Source organism: Carcharhinus amblyrhynchos, chromosome 6 (assembly GCF_965287045.1).
Source record: "Carcharhinus amblyrhynchos chromosome 6, sCarAmb.v2.hapA, whole genome shotgun sequence".
Taxonomy (NCBI): Eukaryota; Metazoa; Chordata; class Chondrichthyes; order Carcharhiniformes; family Carcharhinidae; genus Carcharhinus; species Carcharhinus amblyrhynchos.
The window spans coordinates 84,166,670-84,192,269 of NC_137329.1; the positions used below are offsets into that span (position 1 = coordinate 84,166,670).

Genomic DNA, 25,600 nt, shown 5'->3' on the forward strand with positions numbered 1-25,600 from the left:
TGACTGATGAATATGCCATCAAATTCCTCTTTTGTTGACGGTGAGCACTTGAAGGGTCAGGATATGTGCTACATGTTGCAGAACACCCAGCCTTTGCCCTGCCCTTGTAGCAATTGTGTAGACGTAGCTTGTGATCAGCGATAACTCCCCAAAGTATAGAAGATGGGGCACTCAGTTAGTGATGTTGAAGGGAGATGGCTGAGCTTTCTCTTGCACTACTTGCCTGATTTCAAATAAAGTTAACGTTTATTAGTCACTTAAAGAAGTGTGTCATATCACTACTTGCAAGGTTTTTAGCACACAGATTTTTACATAATTGGACACCAGTTTCAACAAACCTTTGCTTACATTGCCTTTGAAGGATTTTTATTTCATCGCTTATGCTTAGCAACCATAATTTTTTTGCCAGCTAGGCTTAAAAGAAATCCATCATTACCCATCATAAAACATACAGTGGTCTTTATTATTCCTGTGAACTTACTGAGATCTAACAGAGAAGTGTCAGAACCATCATCTCTGAAATGTTTTGTGGTCTCGGCTTTGAATCTGCATTCTACTTCATTTCTGTGAACTCGCTGTCAGCTTTAAGGTTTCTTGAGCATCTCAAATATTGTTACATCATTACTTGAAGTGAAGTTCACTGTTTGTTCTAATTTCATTGTTAACAGAAGCAGACATGTGTCCTCTTATTAACTACTATGAACTCTCTGCTGTTTACAATTTGGCATGTTGATTCAGTGCACTTATTTTTATAGTTGCATTTTGGCTCCCTGCTTCTTGAACCATAAATTTTGGATCCAAGTGGTAGCGTTTTGAAAAATAATCCCAATTCTAATTCTCTGGGCATTTCTGGATTTTCAGTAACACATAAGTAACAAATCACCAAGCTAGATTTTTATGCCCTTTTATTTAGATTCATTGCTTAATATTTAACTTGTCAGCAATAACCTTCATCTAATTTTCCACACTATGATCCCAGTTGATATTACTACCAGACAAGTCAGATCTGAGAGTGGAATCTGGCTGCACAGATCTTCTATTTTTGGTGTAGACCTGGAAGATGTTTACTAAACAGAGCTCCACAAGTTGACAAGCTAATAATAGAAGATATTTATTGAAAAAGAAAAGATTAACTATAATACATCATTTCTTCACCCCCAACTATGCTTTGACAAATATATATATATATATATATATTTAAGGGTAACGCAAGTTACAAAACCATTCTTATACCATAATGTTCTTAGTAATTACACAATCCCTGTAAACTAACAGATGAAATGTGGTCAAACACACCAAGTGACAGATGCCACCCAACTTCTTTCACTTGAGGGTTTTCCATCTTTGTTCTCGAAGTTTATGTCGTCGAGTCAACTCCAAAACAGTACCTTTTCTCAAAAGTTTCCCCTTCCGATGTTTCTCTACCCTGGTTTGCCAAATGCATTCAAGCTTCATCTCCCACACACACACTCAAATACCAAGCCATGTCAACAAGACATTACTGCTTCACTGGCTGTAGTAAGAAGTCATCAATCTTCTGACAATCTTGAATCTTTGGTTTTTCACAAGCCTACTTTGCTTTCCATCTGCTTTCTGCAGCTTTGTCTTTTTTAGAGTCTCTCTCTGCTCCTTGCTCTCAGCTTCACTGAACAGAACTTCTTTCCCCATTCTCTGTTCCTTTGATAGAAGCTCTTCTTGGAACTTGCTTCTGTCCCTTCACCTGATTTTAGGACCTTTTCTGAACTTTAGTTTGGGGCCTGCTCCCTGAAGTGTCTTCATTTCCCTGTTCCAGCAGTTTCTGTGAAAAGCTCCTTACTTCTGGGTTACTTTGTTCTGACTGAACTCAGACTGCATTCTGTTCCCCTGTGGCCTGTCTATTATGAGGCAACAGCCTAGTGTTTTATAGCTTGTGTTTTCTTTAGGATTGTCTAAACAAACCCACAGATCAACAGGCAATTTTTACAATGAAACTAAAACTTAAAGCTGTGCCATATGCTCAACACACACACACATACAAATGCAAATTACTTAACTATATGTTATCATATGTTAACAACACCTATTGTCATTTAATGACTGTGATTCCAACAAATCTGCGTCTTGACATTTTGCCAGTGGTAGGAACATCTGCAGTGTGGTCTTGAACCACCCCAGCCCCCATGTATGCCCAATTGAGGCACTTATTTTCCCAGTTAAGGAGAACAACTTATTTCTTATTCATTCATGGGACATGGACATGGTTGGCTGGCCAGCATTTATTGACAATCCCTAGTTGCCCTTGGAGACAGTTAAGAATTGCTGTGGCTCTGGAGTCACATATAGGCCAGACTGGGTAAGGGCAGCAGATTTCCTTTCTGCCTTCAATGGTATTTTACCTTTCTTTAGGTGGGCTGTGAGGGAAAATGGTCCAGCTAAACCTTGGTGACTGCCCAATGGACTCTTGAGGGAAACTCTCCGTTCATCTTGCCCATTGAGAGGCCTGTTGACAGCATTGACTGCCCTGTAGTTATGGCACCAGCTGTGCACCATGACTCCTGCCACACACCTGGATCTGGCTATTAAAACAAAACTCACCCACTTTTTGAATGCACCTTTGAATTGAGGTGACACCTTCTCCTTCTCCTTCACTTTGCAGCTTCAGCAGGGCCACTGTCTGTATATAGTTTTGTAGCTTAACATACTACTTACCACATTGCTGAATATGTAAATAATTTGGTAAACATTATCAAAGGAAGTGATATAGAGCTGGAGCAGTGTTGCTGAGCAGGTTAGAAATGCATGAAAAGCTCTCCTGGAGACCTATTATTGAATAATGAACCTTGTGTTTGGATTGTCAACCAATTGCAGTGTTTGTTGTGTTTGAATTAAGAGCAAAGAACACAACCTGGTGTGACAGCATTTAGTGGTAGCGGTCACAAAGTGGTGACATCATTGGGCAACAAAGAGAAGCCATAAAGCCGGGGATGACACTGGCAACAGCTGGGAAAAACAACAACAAAGTTTGGGATCCAGTGCAAAAATCATCCTCAAGAATTGGTATACCAAGAGAGTGAGGCAGTATCCTGGTAGAATTGGGCTGGAACAGGTGACCTGAATTGGGACTGTTGTTCAGCAGAATCTTTGAATATGTAAGAGCTGTATGGGGCAAATCTCTCTCTGCATAGTCTCAAGAATTCAAGGTCTGGCCAAGGTTCAATGCTGCTAGGTACAGCACTGTCCTTTTTCCGTCAAGGAAAGGCGTCTTGAAAATCTTGGGAGGAAGAATTCTTACGAAGCAAGAAATATTGATGCCATGATAATTAAATATCCAATTATGAATTGAAAGGCTCCTCGACAACCTCAAATTAATTAGACAGCATATGAAGTTGTACGACTTTGATCTTGCAGTTGCAGAGCCCAACAAGGAGACAGTTAAGTAAAAGATAATAATCGGCAATTAACGTCTTCACCACATCAACACTTCTTGCCTGACAGAAACGGACTGCAAAAATCCATCTAAACCATACAGTATGCTGGAGGATCAACTAAGAGTTATGGTCAGCTTCAGGATTCATCAACTTGAACTCATGACTATAGACAACAGTTGACTAGTTTGTTAAAAGATTCCAGACAGAGATTGGAATTTTTCAGATGCAGAAAGTAATGGAACCGATAATCATATTGACTCCAGTAGGGGTATTTCAAAAGGATCAACTTGATATAAAAAAAGGGATAGATAAGAAAAGGGGAGTTGGGCAGGTAATGTCTACAAGTACTTGGAGAAGCAACGACCATAGGTGATTTATCCAAGGCACCCAGACAGAGCAATGTGTGAGGAAGGTACAATCTACTGTATCAACCACATAATTGATCTACAAAGCATATGGTCTAACTGGGCAAGATTATGTAGAAAGTCTGGCAGTGAGGAAATGGTGAGAAGCCATAATTCAACAAAAAGGACATGTTGTATAGTGGCAAAAGTTAGAGAGTTCAGATACCAGCTCAAGCAAAAAATGTCATGGGTAGACAGAGAACTGAATGGCGAAAAGGCAGTGAGAGAGATTAACACAAGTTAGAAAGTGAACAAGTTTTCCATTCAGTGACACACATGAATGCAATCATCATGGTTGAGATCATATGACTGGAACTCTTCGACCATTCACTGCTGGCAGCAAACCCATGCCTGCTGTTTCCTACCAGTGTGGAATGACATCAATGGAAATTCTCACTGACAGCGGTGGGACCAGAGAATCCCACCGCTAGCAAACAACACGTCTCCTCTCGCCAGCGGAAAATGCAGCTGGAAGGCTGGAAAATCTCGCCCCATATGCCTTTGTTAAAATAGACTGAGATTTTCTGGTCCTGTCTATTTATGTTACAGCCAATAAGAGTTAGCCTCATCTCATATAATGGTTCACCAATCCACTGCATTTAATTGCAATCATAGGAGTCTACACATTCACCAGAAACTTTCTATGTTGTTGATACCAATGGACAAGAGGTAGCAACCACAGCCAAGGAGAGAAATCATGGGCCCAATGGATTATCCTGTTTCTGGTACTCTTATTGGATCCCTAACATCCCCATTTTAACCTTTGCCCTCAGTCCTGCAATAGTTACCGATTAAGTCACCAAACAAGAACAAGTCCTAGTAAAATTACAACACCCATGTTGACAACTGCGTACAATTACTGTCTAATATATATGCAGCATGGGTCATTAGTGTTAAGAACAGCAACATATGATGCAGGGTGACTATTAAAGCAATTATTCCACCATGACTATAAGTAAACTAGAGTGTTCACTTTTTTTTAACAGCATTGTGCAATGTCTTTAACATGTTCTGCACATTGCGCCATACGTACACGTGACAGAATGTACATTCAGGCAGTGACAGAATTTACATCCTCATCCATCTTTGGCTTGTATGTCCATTTTTAAAAACATGTGTCTTATTTAAAAGTTTAATATGCCCGCATGTGATTAGGGTTTTTTCCTCCATCGTAATTACAGTGTTTTGTCTACCTGTTCTGTATTGAAAATGAAGATCATCCGCATATTGCAGCTTATATTGTTTAATTGTTGCAGAGTTATAGAAGGGAAAGAGAGAGGGAGGGGAGATGGAGAGGGACCTGTTACATTCACTTGCTGCTGCCTAAGCCCTCTCCTCTTTCCTTTCTCCCCAGGCACACCAACACACCATTCACTCACCTTGTTCAAGATAATTCATTTTCATTAAAAGCATTGCTCCATACTCCTAACAGCGGATCCTGCCACAGAAGTGGACTATAACCAAGACTGGCCTGATGTGAGGTTGAGTGATAGCTTGTCCCGCCCTCCTCTGTCATTGTTACTAATAGAGACTCCCTCACATTCTTTCATTTTCTCTTTCTTCCCCTTGGTCTTCCAAAAGACCACAAATTGTTCACTGCAGGTGAAAGACTGCTTTATGGTGGTCATCAGGAATGGCCAGAACTACTGCTAGACAACCTTTACAGATAGTCAGCATGAGGGAATGAAGAAGAGCCTGTAACATACTGAACCATTGGAAAACCAGCTTGCCAAACATCTCACCAGAAATCAAAGAACAAAAGAAAGAACGTGCATTTATATCCAGATATAATCTGTGACTGGAAAAGCAGCTCTGTCTTCCCGACACCTGCTGCTCCTCCAATCACTGCTATTTTGTCAGTTCCCACTCTCAGCAACTGACAGTTGATGTTTTTCAAAAAGAACTCACATTTGCTAAGAATGTGAAATACTTTTCTGATTGACTAGCTTTATAAAAAAATCAGATTGTCAGTATTTTCATTTAGTTTTATTTTAAATTCACTGCTTCTTTAGCAGATTTCTTGAGTGTTCAGTCGAAGATCATAGTCAATTTGGCTTCAAGCTCGTAACATTGGCACATTCATTATAATTTAACCATTTATTTGCTGCTGGTGAAAAGTATTTATTGAAATTTTGTGGCGGCTGGTGTCCAGTTAACAATACCTTTAATTTAATGATCTACCTCTTTTGATTTTCAAACCAATATAAATAAAAATATTCCACTGTTTGTAGCTACCACTTGATCTTCGCAGACCTTCAAGCAACCTTATGACTGACCTTTGGGTTTTAAGAAAAATTGAACCGTGAAGCTGCCCAAAGGTCAATAGCAACAGTTCTTATCTATTCCAGTTGGTACTTGTACCAGTACCATAAGAATTGTTGTCGAGAATGTGTTTAGTGCTGTTCCCAAGGCAGAGTGAATGACATAATGAGATTACCATATAATTTTGAACTGGAATGGCAAGTGTCAGCCTACTCACTGTTTATTGAATGCTTAAAGCATTTAACATAGCTAGGAAGTCCTCTTGCAGGAAATGGCTACTGAAGGTTAACAAAATGGGGAGAGATAAGAAGAATGGTCCCATTGCAAGAAAATAAATATCCTGAATTTAAACTTCAGTTTATCGACAGACTGTGAATAGAGTATTTTGCAGATGTAATAGTTTTCTGCTCTATGCAACTGTCAGTAAATGGCCCAATTTTCTTTTTATATATAGCCAACCAACCATGAAGTTGTAGCAGATAAATTGATGCATGGTTAAATAGAGATTTTTCCTCCTGGTTTTCTCACCATATGTTGCAGGCTGAAAGACATGCTCTTCAGGTCATATTCTCTGCTGTTGCTGCTCTGATTTTGATTTCAGTTGGTGTTTGGCTTGGGAGGAGCACTGATTCATCAGCTGAGGGAGGGATGGTGATAGAGGAGTCTGGTACATTGGCTGTAAGGTATGTTACTGAGTGTAGGGCCATGTTGTTGCTTAACTAATCTGTGGGACAGGTTTCTCAATTTTGCTCCAGTCCCCAGAAGTCTGTGAGCTGAGCTTTGAAGATTGACTCCGCAGGTGTGTTTTTGTTGTTTATGGTTTCTAGATCAGTGTCAGGTGATCTCAGCAATTTTATTCTTGTTTGACTTTCCTACAGCAATTTGATGCAATTGAGTGCTTGCTCTGTGATTTCGGAGGGAAAGTAGGTGTCAGGTGTGAGTCTGAAGTCACATGTAGGCCAGCTTGGGTAAAGACAATATATTTCCTTCTCTAGAGGATGTAGTCTTTTATGACAAACTAATAGTTTTGTGATTAATATTGCTGTGAATGAATTTGCATTCCAGATTTATTCTTTAATTGATTTTAAATTCCTCCAGTTGTAGAGGAGAGATTTGAATACAACTCTGGAGTAATACCCTGGGTATCAGGATTACTAGTTCAATGACAGTTCAGTTTAGCATTAAATATCAGAATTATCTACAACTAAATGAAAAGAACCCCAACAGGTAGTGACAGGTTTCCTCCAGGTGCCATTGTGGGGTTGTTGGCTCACCAATAATTAATAATGCCCTGGATTACTACACACAGTCTAGTTCAGGTATTAAATTATTGAACCTGCCAAAGAGGGCTAACTTAGTTGCAAACCTCTATCATCACTTATCTGCTTTTGAGGGCAATTTGACCCTGAAGAGACCTTGCATACCTTTCACCCCAGGGAACACAGTAATTATTTGGTTGTTAGACCAATTTAGAAGCATGGATTTGAGCCCTCACTGAGTCAACTGCAAGTATAAGAGTTTCTCATGAGCGACATTATGAGAAACAAGCTCACTATAAAATGCATAAGTGTAATACTGCTATCCTGTTGGTCACAAACATAATATATGAAATGGTGGTTCCACCAGTTGGGAGTGCAGAACATCAGCAGCAGTTACCTGTCTTTCTCTCAAAACCATTTATAGTAAATCCTGCAAAATGAATATATGTTCTTGCCTCTCATTACCGTTTAGTGCTTTTCAGTGGTTTTGTCCCAAGTATTAAATATCCTTATTTGATATACAGTGGACATCTGGCTTATAGAAAATCCAACACTGGACAGTTTTCATTGTCTACCTTTTAATGTTCCAGATATCCAGATGCAGTCTTGCATACCAGACCTATTCCTCATCAAATGATGTCTGTCCACTGAGTTTAACTTCAACTCCAGAATAATCAGTGACAAATCAGAATAGGCTGATGTCCTCTTTCCCTGAAGCCACTTCTCCTTTTTGCCCATAATAAAGACACTGACAGTCATCATTGCCATGTGCATAGAATTGTGTTGTGAATAAAATTGAAAAAGGATCTTCTACAGAACATTGGCTTCTGGATTTATTTCTTTTTCAGGCGTACAGAATTCTAACATGCTACCAACAAGCATGTCAAGCTGGAGTATTACCTCTTTGCTTTATGCATATACAATGAAATAATATAATCTTAAATCCCATGGTAGCAAGAGAGTAGGATGGGGGGAGAAAGAAAGAAGATGCAACCCTGTTTTGGTGAAATATTTCAGATAAAAACATTTTAAAGGACCACCATCAACTGGAATATTATTTATATTAAATGTCTGGGAATGTTCTTTAAATTATATAATTGAAAATTATGTAGTTAGCCCTAATGATATGTGGCCTATTTTGTGTGGGCTAATAAATTAGGCAATAATTTAAAAGGTTTCTTGTACACAGAGAACTTTTTGATGTGATATAACTTGAAAATATTTTAATTGTGGTACATTAAAGGACCTTAATGCTGAGGTTATCATTTTTCACACATAAAGAAGGGAACGGTTGCCCCCCCACCCCCCCACCCCATACTATCATTAAACTTGGGGATGTTTCCCTCTCTAGTGCAACACTTAATTTTATATAATACTTTTCAATGGTATCATGAGGGGGCATGAGGTGAACAGCCAGCAGTCATCGTTCACATTGGAACCAACAGCATACGCAGAAAAAGGGATATGATGCTGTAGTTAGAATTTAGGAAGATGATGGGAAATTATCAAGAAGAATCTCAAAAATAGTACACGCTGGATTGGTGTTAAATACCCTTGAAAAAAAAAGTGTTCAGGAAAGGTGGGAAAGGAAGAAAAAGGGAAGGGGTGGCAGTGTTGGATGTCCCAGAAAGGTCAAGGACAGAGTCTCTTTGGCAAAGATAAGGAACAAGAAAGATGCAGTGACATTGCTTTGTATAGTGTATAGGATACCAACTAGTGGGAACGATTTAGAGGAACAAATTTGCAGGGAAATCACAGAGAGGTGGAAGCATTAATAAGTAGTTTTAATGGGGACTTTAGTTATTCAAATATAGACTGGGATAGCAGTAATATAAAGAGCAGAGAGGGGCAATTGTTCTTGCAGTGCTTTCTGTCAAATGAAAAAGGAGGCATTGCTTCTTGGGAACGAGGTGGATTAAGTGGATCAAGTATTAAGAGAAGAGCATTTAGGAGACAGTGATCATTGTATCATAAAGATAAGGCTGGCTATGGAAAAGACATAGAACATCAAGAACAAGAATAATTAACTGGGGAAAGTCACATTCAATGGGGTCAGAATGGATCTAGGCCAAATAAACTAGAGGCAAAAGTTGTCAGGAAAAATGGTCACTGAACAATGGGCTACCTTCAAAACAGATTGTTCAAGCACAGTCATACCTACAAAGAGAAAGGTATGGCAAACAAATCTAGAATGCTCTGGATGAAAAAAAAAATAGAGATTAAAATGAAGATGTCAGTTGGATAATTGCATCAGGAACCAGGCTGAATATAGAAGGTTGAGAGGGTCAGTGAGAAAGCAAATAAGAGAAGCAAAGAAAGAATATGGAAAGAGACTGGTAGCTAACATAAAAGGGAATCCTAAAGTCTTCTAAAGTCACATAAATAGTAAAAATTGTTGTAAAAGGAGGAGTCGGGCTAATCGAGAACCAAAATGTAGACTTGCAAATGTTACACCCTTGCACAGAGGCAAGGGACCTAGCTGAGGTATTAAATTAATACTTTGTTCCTGTCATTACCAAGGACAATTATGCTGCCCAGGTCATGGTGGTAAGAGCAGGTAAATCAGACATTTGAAGGGTTTAAAGTTGAGAAGAAAGAGCTATTGGATAGGCTGTCTATACTTAACATTGATAAAGCACCAGGAGTTGATGGGAAATGGGAAGTGAGAGTAGAAATTGTGGAGACATTAGCCACAATTTTCTCATCTCCATTAGATTTGGGTGGGACTAGAAGACTGGAGAATTGCAAATGTTACACCCTTGTTCAAGAACAGGTATAGCCCCTCCCCCCACCCCACCCACTTTGGAAAACTTTCAGAAACCATTATTAGGCAGAAAATGAATGGACACTCAAGCAAATGTTGGCTAATCAATGAAAACAAGCATGGACTTTTTGAAGCAATCCAAGACTTGACTGATGGCTAGGATTTTTTGAAGCGGTTACAGAGAGGACAATGCTGTTGACGTGGTGTACATGACTATCAGAAGGCGTTTGATATAGTGCCACACACTTCTGAACAAAGTTATAGCTCATGTAATAAAGGGACTGTAACAACGTGGATACCAAATTCATTGAGCGACAGGAAATAGAATGGTGGTTAATGGATGTTTTTTGGATTGCAGGAAGGTTGGTCATTGTGTTTGGAGTCAGTGTTTGGATCCTTGCTCTTTCTCTTGTACAATATTGACCCATACCTTGGTGTACAGCGCACAATTTCAAAAGTTGCAGATGTTACAAAATTTGGAAGCATGGTTAACTGTGAGGATGATAGTCTAGAATTTGAAAAGGACATAGTTGGAGGAACGGATGAACAAGTGACTGATAAAATTCAATGCAGAGAACTGTGAAGAGATTCATTTTGGTAGGAAGAAGACAAAGATAAAATAAAGGGTACAGTTCTGAAGGGGAGTGCAGGAACACAGGATCTGTGTGCGTGTGTGTACATTGAAGATGATAGGACAGGTTAAGAGTGCAATTAATAAAGTACACAGTATCTTAGCCATTATTAATAGAAGCATAGAGTACAAGAGCAAGAGGATTATGTCAATGCAGTAAAATGTCCTCAATTGGAGTATTGTATCTAGTTCTAAGCACAGTGGAAGGATGTGAAAGCATTGGAGAGGGTGCAGAAAAGATTTAAAAGAATGGTTCCAGGAATGAGGAACTTCAGTTATGTAGATGGATTGGAGAAATTAAGAGTGCTTGTCTTGGGCAAGAAAATCTTGAAAGAAAATTTTATAAAGACGTATTCAAAATTATAATTGATCTGGACACACATCTTTCCCACTGGTGAAAGGATCACGAATAAGAGGGCGCAGATTTAAGGTAATTGGCAAAAGAAGCAATGGAGAAATGAAGAGAAACTTTCACACTGCGAGTGGTTAAGGTCTGGAATGCACTGCCTGTGAGCATGGTGGAGGCAGGTTCAACTGAAGCATGCAAGAGCGAATTGAATTATTATCTGAAAAGGAAGAATATACAGAGTCATGGGGAGAATGAGCATAAGGTGAATTGTTCATTTCAGAGAGCTAGCATAGGCATGATGAGCTGAATGGCCTACTCCTGCTCTGTAACAATTCTGAGAGTCGGTACATTAATTAGAACAAAAATGCACTAAAAAGTTTGAAGATATCCTAATTCATTTGAAAAATCATCTGGAAATTTAATCATCTTTCACTTGGAAATTTGTCAAGACAAAATTATAATTTTTTTCACTGTTGTAAACAGTATCAAATTCAGATGGGATATGTATTAGCTTGTCCCTGAACTCCCTATAAACACTGCCATTGAAATGCTAATTCAATTCGAGAAGTCGATTTGTTCCATTTGTAGGCTCTAAATTAATTATTGCAATTACTCTACCATTTGGTCAGAAACTGAATTGTCTTATAACGTATGTGATGTACAATCATGCATTATAGCATCATGTCAATAGTTTTATTGATTAAGGAACTAAAAGCTCCACTGATGGCTCATTTTATAAAAACACTGTCAGGTGTGGGTGGCACAGTGGTTAGCACTGCTGTCTCACAGCTGCAGGGACTTGGGTTTGATTCCTGGCTTGGGTCACTGTCTGTGTAGAGTTTGCACATTCTCCCTGTGTCTGCATGGGTTTCCTCTGTGTAGAAACTGTAGGATTGAACTGTAGGATTACAGTAGGGATTGTAGGACTGTAGGATTAAAATGGATAGAAACTGTAGGGTTTCGATGATTTCTATAGAACCAAGCTGCAGAAAGAAGGCCCCTGATTTGATTCTACTATTTCATGAATTAGTTAATTTTGGCCGGAAGGCATTCAGGCATAATAACTCGCAGCTCGACAGACTGGAGGGGCTGATTGTGGACAAGTCGCCAGGACCGGATGGAATGCATCCGAGGGTTCTGAAAGAAATGGCGGAGGTGATAGTGGATGCCTTGGTGGTTATTTTCCAGACGTTGCTGGATTCCGGGGAAGTGCCGGAAGATTGGAAAACGGCTAATGTTACGCCGTTATTTAAGATGGGTGCCAGGCAAAAGGCAGGGAATTATAGGCCGGTTAGTTTAATGTCTGTTGTAGGTAAAATGTTAGAATCCGTCATCAAGGAGGAAATAGCGAGGCATCTTGAGGGGAATTGCTTGATAGAGCAGACGCAGCACGGTTTCGTTAAAGGGAAGTCGTGGCTGACAAATTTATTGGAGTTCTATGAGGATGTGTCTAGGGCGGTGGATAGAGGAGAGCCGGTGGATCTGGTCTTTCTTAATTTTCAGAAGGCGTTTGACAAGGTGCCTCACAAGAGGTTATTGCAGAAGGTCAGGGGACATGGAGTTGGGGGTAGGGTGTTAGCGTGGATAGAGGATTAGTTGTCAAATAGGAGGCAGAGAGTGGGGGTCAATGGGTGCTATTCGGATTGGTGGATGGTGACTAGTGGAGTGCCCCAGGGGTCGGTGCTGGGGCCTCAGCTATTTACCATTTATATAGATGATCTGGAGGAGGGAACCGAGTGTAGCGTGTCGAAATTTGCTGATGACACCAAGATTGGTGGAACAGCAAATTGGGCGGAGGGTGTGGAGAGTCTACAGAAGGATCTAGATAGGCTGGGCGAATGGGCCAGGAACTGACAAATGGAATTTAGTGTTGGCAAGTGCGAGGTGGTCCACTTTGGTAGGAATAATGGTAGGAAGGATTATTACTTACGTGGCGAAAAACTGCAGCAGGCGACGGTGCAGAGGGACCTCGGGGTCCTTGTGCATGAGTCGCAAAAACCCAGCTTGCAGGTGCAGCAGGTGGTCAGGAAGGCTAATGGGATGCTGGCCTTCATAGCGAGGGGGATTGAATATAAAAGTAGGGAGGTCTTGCTGCGGCTGTATAGGGCATTGGTGAGGCCGCAGCTGGAGTACTGTGTGCAGTTTTGGGCGCCGTACTTACGCAAGGATATTTTGGCCTTGGAGGGAGTGCAGAGGAGGTTTACTAGGCTGATGCCGGACCCTTGAGGGGGTTGAGCTATGAGGAGAGGCTGAATAAATTAGGCTTGTACTCGTTAGAGTTTAGAAGAATGAGGGGAGATCTCATTGAGACGTATAAGATGATGAATGGGTTGGGTAGGATAGAGGTGGAGAGACTCTTCCCGCTCAGAAAGGATAGTAGGACTAGGGGGCACAGCCTCAAGATAAAGGGGGGCGGTTTAGAACGGTGTTGAGGAGGAACTTCTTCACTCAAAGGGTGGTGAATCTCTGGAATTCTCTGCCCGTTGAAGTGGTGGAGGCTACCTCGCTAAATATTTTTAAGACGCGGGTTGATGGGTTTTTGATAAGAGAGGGGATTAAGGGTTATGGGGAGAGGGCGGGAATGTGGAACTGAGCCACGACAGATCAGCCATGATCTTATTGAATGGTGGGGCAGGCTCGAAGGGCTAGATGGCCTACTCCTGCTCCTATTTCTTATGTTCTTATTAGTTGATGATTAGCAGAGTTCATCTTTATCTCACAGTCCCTGTTGGCAATTATTTATGAGTTACTGGACTTTGAGTGGAGATGAGATTAGACTGGTCCCAGAGTCTAGGCTTTGAGGTGGCCAGTGTCATCTTGAATGAGAGTACCCATGAAACCGCACACCAGCATAAGTTAACCTTTTCAAAAAAAGGGAGAAAAAAAAATTAAATCTTAAAAAAGTGAAACTATAATGCAGTGTTGTACACCACACACAACATTTCATTCTAATTTATATTTTAAATAAAAATCACTTCGCTTATTTTTATGGTGATATGAGACTGCCAAGTAATAGTGTTCACATTGCAAGACAACCTGGTATTTCTGATGCTCAAAGAAGCATTCCATGTTGAATTTATTCCTAACAGAAACTTGTGCTGTGAATAATGGAGGCTGTGATCGTACATGCAAAGACACTGCTACAGGAGTCCGGTGTAGTTGTCCCGTTGGATTCACACTGCAACCTGATGGAAAAACATGCAAAGGTCAGTTCCTGTTTTCTTTTTAGTGCACCTCTTAGTGGTTTCTCAGAGCAAAAAATGTGAATAGTCAAACATGTGAATGGCACGCTCTACAGCTGTAGTTGACTGGCAACAATATTTGAATGTTTATCCAAAAGATTAAAGACCTGTTAATTGCCTGAAATGGTTCTCTCAAAACTATAAATTAAACTTTCATGAAACTTTACTTTTACCCACAAGTGAGTAAATGTATCTGGAGGATTTTTTTGTTATACTTGTACCACTTATTGTTCCTCAGTGATTCAGGGTTCGTGGTGAGTAGGTGACTCCATACTACTTTCAAGGTGTGATTGCAGACTTTCTGTACCTGCTGCAGTTTATACAAGAATGGCTGTTGGATTTTTGACTGACTGAAATGGAAATATATCCTGACATCCAGTTTTCCAAAGCCATCATGCTAGCATAGCTAAAAACAAATTACTGTGGATGCTGGAATCTGAAAAAGAAGAAAATGCTGGAAAATCTCAGCAGATCTGCCAGCATCTGTGGAGAGAGACCAGATCTAACGTTTTGAGTTTGGATAACTCTTTGTCAGACCAAAAAGGGCAGAAATTTAGGTCAATCTGAACAGTGGGTGTTTATTTTATTAGTTATATTTTCCCCAATTACCTTCTCTCTTTCCCAAGGTATTTGATTAATTTCTAGCAGTTGTCCGGTACCTCAGTGAAATAGTTATTCTTCAGATGTGAGTCTAGATGGTGAGGATTGGCAGCATATTCATATCATGGAAACCATCACATATTAGCACAACCCTGCTCTGATGAAGGATCATCCAGACTCGAAATGTTAGCTCTGCTTGGAAAGTTTCACAATAAGATGATGAAAATTGAGAATATTTTTGCAAGGCCTCAAATGCCTTCACTGGATGTCTTACCCTCGGCTGAACAGAGAGGGAACAAAGTGGAGATGGACAGAAACAAAGGGAAGAGTGCAGGCATGAGTCTGCAGGCAAGTAACAGAACAGTCCAGCAATGGTGTCCCAGTAATGCTGATGACACTGGCCATCAAACACCTATCCACTTTAAGATAAAAACAAAATACTATGGACACTGGTATCTGAAACAAAAACAGAAAATGCTGTAAAAGCTGATTAAATACCTCTGTTCTGCCATTCACACAATCTGATCACTTGATGGATACATTTAACACCTTCTCAGCCTTCTGTGTCCTCATTTACATTGCCTTTATTCCATCTCCCTCCCCACCCTTATAGTATAAATCTCTGCTAATTCTCTTTGCTCTTAGCTCTGACTCAAAACATTGGCTCTATTCTCTCTCCGCAGGTGTGGTTGGACCTATTATGCTAGCTCTGTTTGGAAAGTTTCACAATAAGATGATGAAAATTGAGAATATTTTTGAAAAACCTTAAATGGCATGACTGGATGCCTTGCTGATGGTTGAACAGTGAGGGAACAAAGCAGAGATGGACAAAGATAAAGGGAAGTGTGCAAGCTTGAGTCTGCAGGAAAGTAACAGAACAGTCCAGCATTGGTGTCCCAGTAATGCTGCATGAGGTGGTTGTGAGAATTACATGGAGGTTCATGTAACAGCTGGCCTGGATGACAGCGAATGTGCTAGCCCTTTATGCTGCAACAGACAACACCAATTTTAGATTCATTCCTCTGCTGGCCTGGACCCTGAGATAGCAATTTTCACTGGATGTATGTGTGCCAGGATCTGAGAAGTACTGCTGGCATCTTAGCTGGTACAACAAACCACCCGAAAAACAAACAAATTCTCGGCAAAACCTTGCTTTTTAGAAATGTTGTTTAGGTTACCCATCAAATGTACTGATGAAGCATTGGGCTTAAAAGTCTTAAAATTCTGGAGACCATAAAAGGGCAGAAATCTGTGGGGGTTTATGTTTTCCCCAATTATCTTCTCTCCTTCTCAGAGATGTTTGACTGATTTCTGGCAGTTGTCCAGTGCCTCACTGAAATAGCTATTTTTCAGATGTGAGTCTAGACAGTAAGGATTGGCAGCGTATTCATATCATGGAGACCATCACATATTAGCACAACCCTGATCTGAAATGATGGGTGGAATTTTAACAGTGGCATGCCATTCCTGATGACAGAACAGGAAATGTGCACCACTTCCGATCTCTTGCTTTTGGCTGCTTCCCAGGCAGTTATAATTAAAACTTAAAGTGCTAGCAGCATGCATTGGAAAGACACAATAGAAGAAGCTTCTCAGTGGTGAAACGCATTGTTAGCTGACAATGCAGCAAGTTGGGACAAGTTGTGAAACAATCTCCTGTGATGCCTCTGCATCACAGACATAACTTTCCTGCCTAACTCCATTACCATGAACGTAAGACTTTTTGACAGCATAAAGGGTAAGGAAGCGATTCTCCCAAAAAAAATTCTAAATGTTGAATTTGCGTTTAAACTGAAGTAAATTTGCGTTTAAACTGAAGTATTTTCATAAATGACCTGGATGAGGAAGTGGAGGGATGGGTAAGTAAGTTCGCTGATGACACGAAGGTCGGTGGTGTTGTGGATGATCTGGAAGGATGGCAAAAGTTGCAGCAGGACATAGATAGGATGCAGGACTGGGCGGAGAAGTGGCAGATGGACTTCAACGCGGATAAATGTGTTGTCGTCCATTTTGGCAGAACCAACGGGATGAACGAGTACACTATTAAGGGCAGAAGTCTGAGTAGTGCTGAGGAGCAGAAGGATCTTGGGGTCCGGGTCCACAGGTCTCTTAAATCGGCCTCGCAGGTGGAGGAGGTGGTCAAGAAGGCGTATGGTGTACTGGCCTTCATTAATCGAGGGATTGAGTTTAGGAGTCGGGAGGTAATGCTGGAACTTTATAAGACCCTTGTCAGGCCTCATTTGGAGTATTGTGCGCAGTTCTGGTCGCCTCACTATAGGAAAGATGTAGAAGCTATTGAAAGGGTGCAGAGGAGATTTACAAGGATGTTGCCTGGACTGGGAGGCATGCCTTATGAAGTTAGGTTGAGGGAGCTGGGACTCTTTTCCCTGGAGAGACGAAGGTTGAGAGGCGACCTGATAGAAGTTTACAAAATGTTGAGAGGAATAGATAGGGTGGACTCTCAGAGGCTATTTCCCCGGTTTGAAATGGTCGCTACAAGAGGACACAGATTTAAGGTGCGGGGAGGGAGGTTCAGAAGTGATGTTAGGGGTAAGTTTTTCACTCAGAGGGTGGTGAGTGAATGGAATCGGCTGCCGTCAGTGGTGGTGGAGGCGAACTCGCTGGGGTCTTTTAAAAGACTTCTGGATGAGTATATGGGGTTTAATGAGATTGAGGGTTATAGATAGGTCTGTAGGTTGGTAGGTGATGTGGTCGGCGCAACTTGTGGGCCGAAGGGCCTGTTTGTGCTGTAGTGTTCTATGTTCTATGTTCTATGTTCTAAATCACGCTGTATTTCTCAGCGGGAGTTTCAAAATAAATCTTCCACTCTCTGTGCACTGACCAAATAAACCTGTTGGACTTTAACCTGGTGTTGTGAGACTTCTTACTGCAGAGGGCCTATTCCTGCTGGAGAGGCCAGCAGCATAGCGCTGAGTGGGCCACTGCACATATGCCAATCTGTCATAACAGAGATAGACACATGCACTTTAACCCCACCTGCCAGCCAGCCTCCTGATCATTGGCCAGCTCAATTGCTGGTCAGCCCCACGACCTACACATCACTGGCCCTTCCATTTCTCCCACAATCAATCACTATCCCCTTGAACATGTCGGGGACAGCTTCGACCCCCCCCCCCCACCTCTCCCCACAGCCCCGATCTCCCAATCCCCTCCCACCAGTAGTCCCAACCTCCCTCCCTCACATCCCCAACCCCGATGGCCAGCCCCAATCTCTGGCCATCCTCCCTCTATCACACAGCCTAAATGCTGAGTGGCAATGGCCGCCCCCCCCCCCAACTTCCACCCCATCTCCCCAGAGGCCCCACCCCTTTGTCATTGCCCTGTGCCTGGTGGGCAGTGCCAAGGTGCCACCTAGGCACTGGCACTTTGCCCATTGGGGTAATGGTTTGCATAGTGATACAACCATTACGATGCAAACCATGATTTCAAATCTGGATTAATTAATAACCTGGCATGTTAAGAAGATGTCTAGAAAACTAAGCCAAAGCCAACTATCTTTTTGGTATTCTGTTTTCCTGCTGGGTATTAGGAACTTGTTTATATTACCAAGGAATTGATGGTTTTGCAATTTGTGAAGCCATTTTATGATTGAAGGGGTAAGGGGTAGTACAAGCAGTCCACTCCTACTATCACCACTAATCAATATGGTTAGACTGAATAAGCAATAATTGACAAAGGGAAATAAAATCTACTTTAGGGGGGAATATAAAAGAATACGTACCACATATTTCAGTTGTGGTGTTATGCAAAGTTATGAATGAAATTCACCTTTGTACAGTTTACAAAAATCATCTGTAATTGGGTGTGTTTTGTGAGGATAATATGGATTAAGAGGATGGATACAATCAGGGACCCAATTACTGCGCAATCTCAGAAACCCCAACGCACCGGCTGACTGTGATGTTAATGCTGTTTTGGCTGTGGATTCTCAGTGTTACTTTCACCCAAGTTTACATAGTGTGACCTTATGTCTATGTCTTTTCAGTGTGAATATTCATGGGATTGGAAACAGTTGCAGAGGATAGGCATGTTTGCATGCAATACTGACAGCAAACTGTTCTTTCTCCATGTTGGACTTGACAAACTTCTCATTCACAGCAACAGTGTTATTTTCTTGTGGGTATAATTTAAAACATATATAAATTTTTTTGGTGGATGTTAGACTTGTTTTAATCTTTCCCAACTTTATTTCTCCGTTGTGTAAGCTTGACCAGTAAAGGTTGGTGAATTGCAAAATTTGGGGGTAAATTCGAAGCAGATGGTATTCATCCATTTAAATGGGAGTTAGGTTTTTTTTACAGAAAACATTATTATTTTGGGTAACATGGGTAGTATATGGATAATTTCAGACAAACAAGTTAATTCTTGGGAGGAAAAGGTCAATTTAGAGAAATTTCTCTGCAACTGGAGGTTTTCTTGCTTTGTATCTGGGCCTGCAAAGGGTTAATGGATGGAGATTGATTTCCATAATTAGCAAGCAACTCTATAATCATTGTAATGTGAAGATACCTATGTGGTAGAATGCAAATTAAATGGACCCTGGTCTTTTTCTAGTCTAACAATTTCAATGTTCCCAAGTTCTCCCTTCACTAATGTCCATACGTATATGCTTCCCTATACGGCTCACTAAATAGAGATTTGCAATGAAACTCTTGATCTGTGGAAACAGATCCTCTGTTGTGAGGCTGGCAACAGTGTCTGGAATTTGGCATAGCAATGAAGTTGCCAGATCCTTACTCAAATACAGCACACTCAAAAACTGGCAGCCTAGTTGTCTACCAGTGTTCCTTACTCTGACATGGAAAGTTACTTTGCTTTTATACATTCATATATGCTTTTACATATCTTTTCAAAATTATTCAGACTTGGAACAAATCGGCAAAATTCCAAAGCTTTGCATGTACACCAACGATGCAATCAGCATCCTGATTGAGACTAGGCATTAAAGGCCAGTTGCATTTTGGTCTGGATGCATTGATTTCCTTAAAGCTGGACTGTTCCAAATGATTACATTAAAATTGTTTTTTCAAAATTTTAGACATTGAAGGCCGTATTCTGTGATGAGAGGCTGAGTAAATTGGGTCTTTATTATCTCAAGTTTAGAAGAATGAGAGGTGATCTCATTGAAACATAAATGTTTCTGAAGGGTCTTGTCAAGGTAGACACTGAAAGTTGCTGCAGTCCATCTTGTGAAGCTAGAACACAGGATGCCTTGTGTACCAAGCAACATAGGCAGCAGATTGACAGAGCTAAGCAATCCCACAACCAGTGAATCAGATCTGAGCTTGGCAATCCTGTCACATCCAGCCAGAAGTGTTCAGCTTCCTTCAAAGATCCCCAGCTTCCCAGATGCCAGTCTTCAGCCAATTCAATTCACTCCACATGATAGCAAAAAATGGCTGAAGATACTGGATACTGTAGAAGCAATGGCCCTCTTACTTACAGAATGCCACATTTTTTCATCCAAGACTTGTGACTGAAGTGCAATCTGGCCTGGTTCTTCCAATAGACTTTGTTCAGTCAGTTTGGAGTACTGACTGATGCCCACAGTTCAGTCTACTTCCATTGATCAGTTTTAGGGAAAATATCTGAATAGATTTGCCCAAAGGGGAACTGTTTACATTTAAATTCATATGTGACACACACCATCAAAGTTTCAAAGCACTTTGCATCAGAAAACTGAAGATGCAACAAAACAAATATGAAAGTGATACAATGAAAAGTTCTGTTAGTGATATGTACAGACCTGTTTCAGAGCTTTTCTGTGATCATCCACCAATTTCTGTTGTATGCAGGCTAGGCCTTTTGTAAGCACCTATTTCTGACAGTGTAGACTTGTGTTCAACATTGCATTCAGTCAACACTTGGCTGAATGCTTTTATTTTTTCATAGCATTAAGTGCAGAAACGGGCCACCATTCCACCTGAAACCCAAAACTGTAGACAGATTACATCAGCTATCATTCTGCAGCAGTATAGGATAAATCTTCCCAGGGCTTGCCTTTGATAATCTTTTTAGGAAAGGCAAACTGAGCGTAAATTTTTCAGGCCGTCTTTGTGTTTGTAAAGGTCTATTCAGGGATATTTAGGTAAGATTTAGTGCAAGAAAGAAAAGATTAACATCCAAGTGTTTAGAACTGCATCAAACGGAGACCATGCGTCTATCCCCGACAGCTAAAGGAAAAAAGTAGTTTGAGATTTGTATTTGAACATTATTACATTTTTGAAAGGACAACTTAAATATTACAAGGCAGGACAATGAAAAAAACCATGGGAGTATGTTATAAGTTGGCTGCCTGGAGCAACCTGATGAAGGGGAACTGCTCTCCGTTGTATACTCTTCCCAATTTTTAGCCTATTGATTATACCTGGCCAAGGGATTCATTCATTCTCAGACTACTGTCCAGATAGGGAAGTTAAAGTGAATTTCCCCATTTTCATAGAATCATAGCAATCCTATAGTGCAGAAAGAGGCCATTTGGCCCATTCAATCTGCACCGACCACGATCCTACCCAGGCCCTACATATTTATCGCTAATCTCTCTAACCTATGCATCTCAGGACACTAAGGGGCAATTTTAGCATGGCCAATCAACCTAATCCACACATCTTTGGACTGTGGAAGGAAACCGGAGCACTCAGAGGAAACCCACACAACACATGAAGAATGTGCAAACTCCACACGGACAGTGACCCATGCCAGGAATCAAACCCATGTCCCTGGAGCTGTGAAGTAGCAGTGCTAACCACTGTGCTACCATGCCACCCTGAATTTTCATGAACAGAGTATAGCACCCAAAATGTTTTAAATGTAAAAAATCCATTTGACTGAGATTGTATTCTATCTCTGAATCAAAATAAGTCACTCTTTCCAGGAGCATTTAATAGATTTTTGTCAAATTAAAATGTTTTATTTAACAGATTGTGAAAGAATTTTTGAATGTTGTTGACTGACATTTAACCATGTGGTCTAACAGTCTGGGAGGGTCTATTTTGAACACTACATACAACGATTGTATTTCTGTACCTATATGTTAGGCTTCCCAGTTTGGACTTGGTGGGAGGGTGGGGGGAAGAAATTTTAATGGGTTTGGGATCCGAGTTTGTATGGAGCTAATGCCCTAAAAGTGATGTTGTATTGGGATGGTGATACCATCCTACCCTCCTGTGGGTTTTACCACAGAAACTTCATTAGTAAGTGTGTAGAAGACTGTGTGCCAAAGAAGCAAATCCATCTGTTCCCCAACCAGAAACCACGGATGAACAGGGATATCCACTGCTTGCTGAAGTCCAGGTCTGAGGCGTTCAAGTCAGGCGACACTGACCTATACAAGAACAAAGAACAAAATCAGCCCGGGAACAGACCCTTCGGCCCAACGAGCCCACGCCGCCATCTCAACACCACCAGTCCCCCTCTCCACCCACGACCCCTGTTTAATGCTTTATGGCCATCCAGAATGAGGGAAACTGATTTAGGGACAATTTATTCCTGCCAATCAGCCTAACAGCACATCTTTGGGTGTGGGAGGAAACCGGAGCACCCGGAGAAAACCCACACAAGCACGGGGAGAATGCGCAAACTCCCACAGACACCGACCCAAATCCATGTGTCTGCACAGCAATCAGCAATAGTCACTGAGCTGTCATCTTGCCCTGTATCTTGTCCAGTTTAGGCACACACTAACGACATGAAGCACTAGGCCAATCTCGAACAACCAAGAGCAGCCCATCGCGTGTATAACCCTCGTTGGACACGAGGTGGACTGACTTAAAAGAAACTAGATACAATCTAAGGAGATCCATCAAAGTTGCCAAAAGACAGTACTGGACAAGCTAGAATCCCAGGCTAGCCACTTGGATTCCCGCTGACTATGGCAAGATCTGCAAGACGTAAGAGGAAGGCATGTAAAATCACTGGCTCCAACGCACCCCTCCCTGAAGAGCTGAATGCATTCTATGCCCATGTTGAGCAAAAGGCCAGCGAGACCATGCCCTCCACCCTCGAAGCCCTGGATGGACCTGTATCTGGAGTCACCATTGCAGATTTCAGAATAGCTTTCTTGGAGGTCAACCCACGGAAACAACTGGCCCGGATGGGGTACCCAGACGAGCTCTCAGATCCTGTGTGGATCAGCTGGGTGTGGTATTCACAGACATCTTCAACCTCTCTTTACAACAATCTGAGGTCCCTATCTGCTTCAAGAAGATGACCATCATCCCGGTGCCTAAGAAAAACCAAGCAGTGTGCCTTAATGACTATCGGCCAGTAGCTCTGACATCCATCATAATGAAGTGCTTCGAAAGGTTAGTCATGGCACGAATCAATTCCAGTCTCCCGGAGTACCTGCATCCACTACAGTTTGTCTAGTACCGCAAGAGGTCCACAGCAGATGCCATTTCCCTGGCCCTGCGCTCAACCTGGGAAAACCTAGATAACAAGGACACCTATGTCATACTCCAATTTATTGACTGCAGCTCAGCCTTCAACACTATTATTCCCACAGAACTCATCTCCAAACTCCATGTCCTGGGCCTCGGCATCTCCCTCTGCGACTGGATCCTGAACCTCCTAACTCACAGATCACAATCAGTAAGGATAAGCACCAACACCACCTCCACAATCATCCTGAACACCGGTGCTCCACAAGGCTGTGTTCTCAGCCTCTTAATATACTCCTTATACACCTATGACTGTGTGGCCAAATTCCCCTCCAATCCAATTTTCAAGTTTGCTGACGACACCACCGTAGTGGGTCAGATCCCAAACAATGAGGAGACAGAGTACAAGAATGAGACAGAGAATCCGTAAACAATAATCTCTCCCTCAATGTCGACAAATCGAAGGAGATTGTCATCGACTTCAGGAAGCGAAAAGGAGAGCATGCCCCTGTCTACATCAATGGGGACGAAGTAGAAAGGGTCGACAGCTTCAAGTTTTTAGGTGTCCAGATCATCAACAAACTGTCTTGGTTCCCCCATGCCGACACTATAGTTAAGAAAGCCCACCAACACTCTACTTCCTCAGAAGACTAAGGAAATTTGGCATGTCAACTAGCACTCTCACCAACTTTCACAGATGCGCTATAGAAAGCATTCTGTCTGATTCCATTACAGCTTGGTATGGCTCCTGCCCTGTCCAAGACCGCAAGGAACTACAAAAGTTTGTGAATGTAGCCCAATCCATCATGCAAACCAGCCTCCCATCCATTGATTCTGTCTATACTTCCCGCTATCTCGGCAAAGCAGCCAGCATAATTAAGGACCCCAAGCATGCTGGACATTCTTCTTTCACCTTCTTCCTTTGGGAAAAAGATACAAAAGTCTGAGGTCACATACCAACCAATTCAAGAACTGCCTCTTCCTTGCTATTGTCAGACTTTTAAATGGGTTTGCCTTGCATTAAGTTGATCTTTACATGCTAGCTATGACTGTAACTTCTGCAGTCTCATGTTTCCTTCTCTATGAACAGTATGTTTTGTCTGTATAGCATGCAAGAAACAATACTTTTCACTGTACATGTGACAATAATAAATCAAATCAAAATAGTAGGTTTGCATGGGACGGGTGGGGGGATCGCCTTGGAGCTATCAGCTAAGTAATTGAAATATTCAAATACGTAACCATTCCCGAACTGTCAGCGGCCAGGGTCAACTAGGTGAGTACATAGACAGGAGTACTTCTTCAATGGAAGTGACAGGCTGCAAAGACATTGCACAGTGAAACTGAAAATTTGCTGCCAGTGGTCAGGTGAGAAGATAGTTCTCCTAGCACTTCCAAGAGTGTGCATTCATTGCCAGCATCTTGGGATTTGTTCATCTGCCCTGTGCTTCATTTACTGCAATTCCCTGCTCACAGCATGGGAACAACCTATGCAGCTCTATCTTGCATCTCTGAGGAATAGAGCAGCAGTAGCTGCTGCCTTATTTTTAGCCACATGCTGATACAAAGGGCCAAGGGGATAGACGGTGATAGTGGATGCCTTGGTGGTTATTTTCCAAACGTCGCTGGATTCCGGGGAAATGCCGGAAGATTGGAAAATGGCTAATGTTACGCCGTTGTTTAAGAAGGGCGGCAGGCAAAAGGCAGGGAATTATAGGCCGGTTAGTTTAACGTCTGTTGTAGGTAAAATGTTAGAATCCGTCATCAAGGAGGAAATAGCGAGGCATCTTGAGGGGAATTGCCTGATAGAGCAGACGCAGCACGGTTTCATTAAGGGGAAGTCGTGTCTGACAAATTTACTGGAGTTCTATGAGGATGTGTCTAGGGCGGTGGATAGAGGAGAGCCGGTGGATGTGGTCAGTCTTGATTTTCAGAAGGCGTTTGACAAGGTACCTCACAAGAGGTTATTGCAGAAGGTAAGGGGGCATGGAGTTGGGGGTAGGGTGTTAGCGTGGATAGAGGATTGGTTGTCAAATAGGAGGCAGAGAGTGGGGGTTAATGGGTGCTATTCGGATTGGCGGTTGGTGACTAGTGGAGTGCCCCAGGGGTCGGTGCTGGGGCCTCAGCTATTTACCATTTATATAGATGATCTGGAGGAGGGAACCGAGTATATGGTGTCAAAATTTGCTGATGACACCAAGATTGGTGGAACGGCAAATTGCGCGGAGGGTGTGGAGAGTCTGCAGAAGGATCTAGATAGGCTGGGCGAATGGGCCAGGAACT

General features: G+C 41.8%; 1 protein-coding gene across 5 annotated transcripts in view; it reads left to right on the forward strand.

The window, feature by feature from the left end:
* The window catches only part of scube1 (signal peptide, CUB domain, EGF-like 1), a 276,868-nt gene that overhangs the window by 149,599 nt on the left and 101,669 nt on the right, over window positions 1–25,600 (forward strand). For all 5 annotated transcript variants that reach the window (XM_080190824.1, XM_080190822.1, XM_080190823.1 and 2 more), the window contains one exon: window positions 14,166–14,282. In XM_080190824.1, coding sequence (XP_080046950.1) covers window positions 14,166–14,282 — 117 coding nt within the window. The remainder of the gene's footprint in view (window positions 1–14,165; window positions 14,283–25,600) is intronic.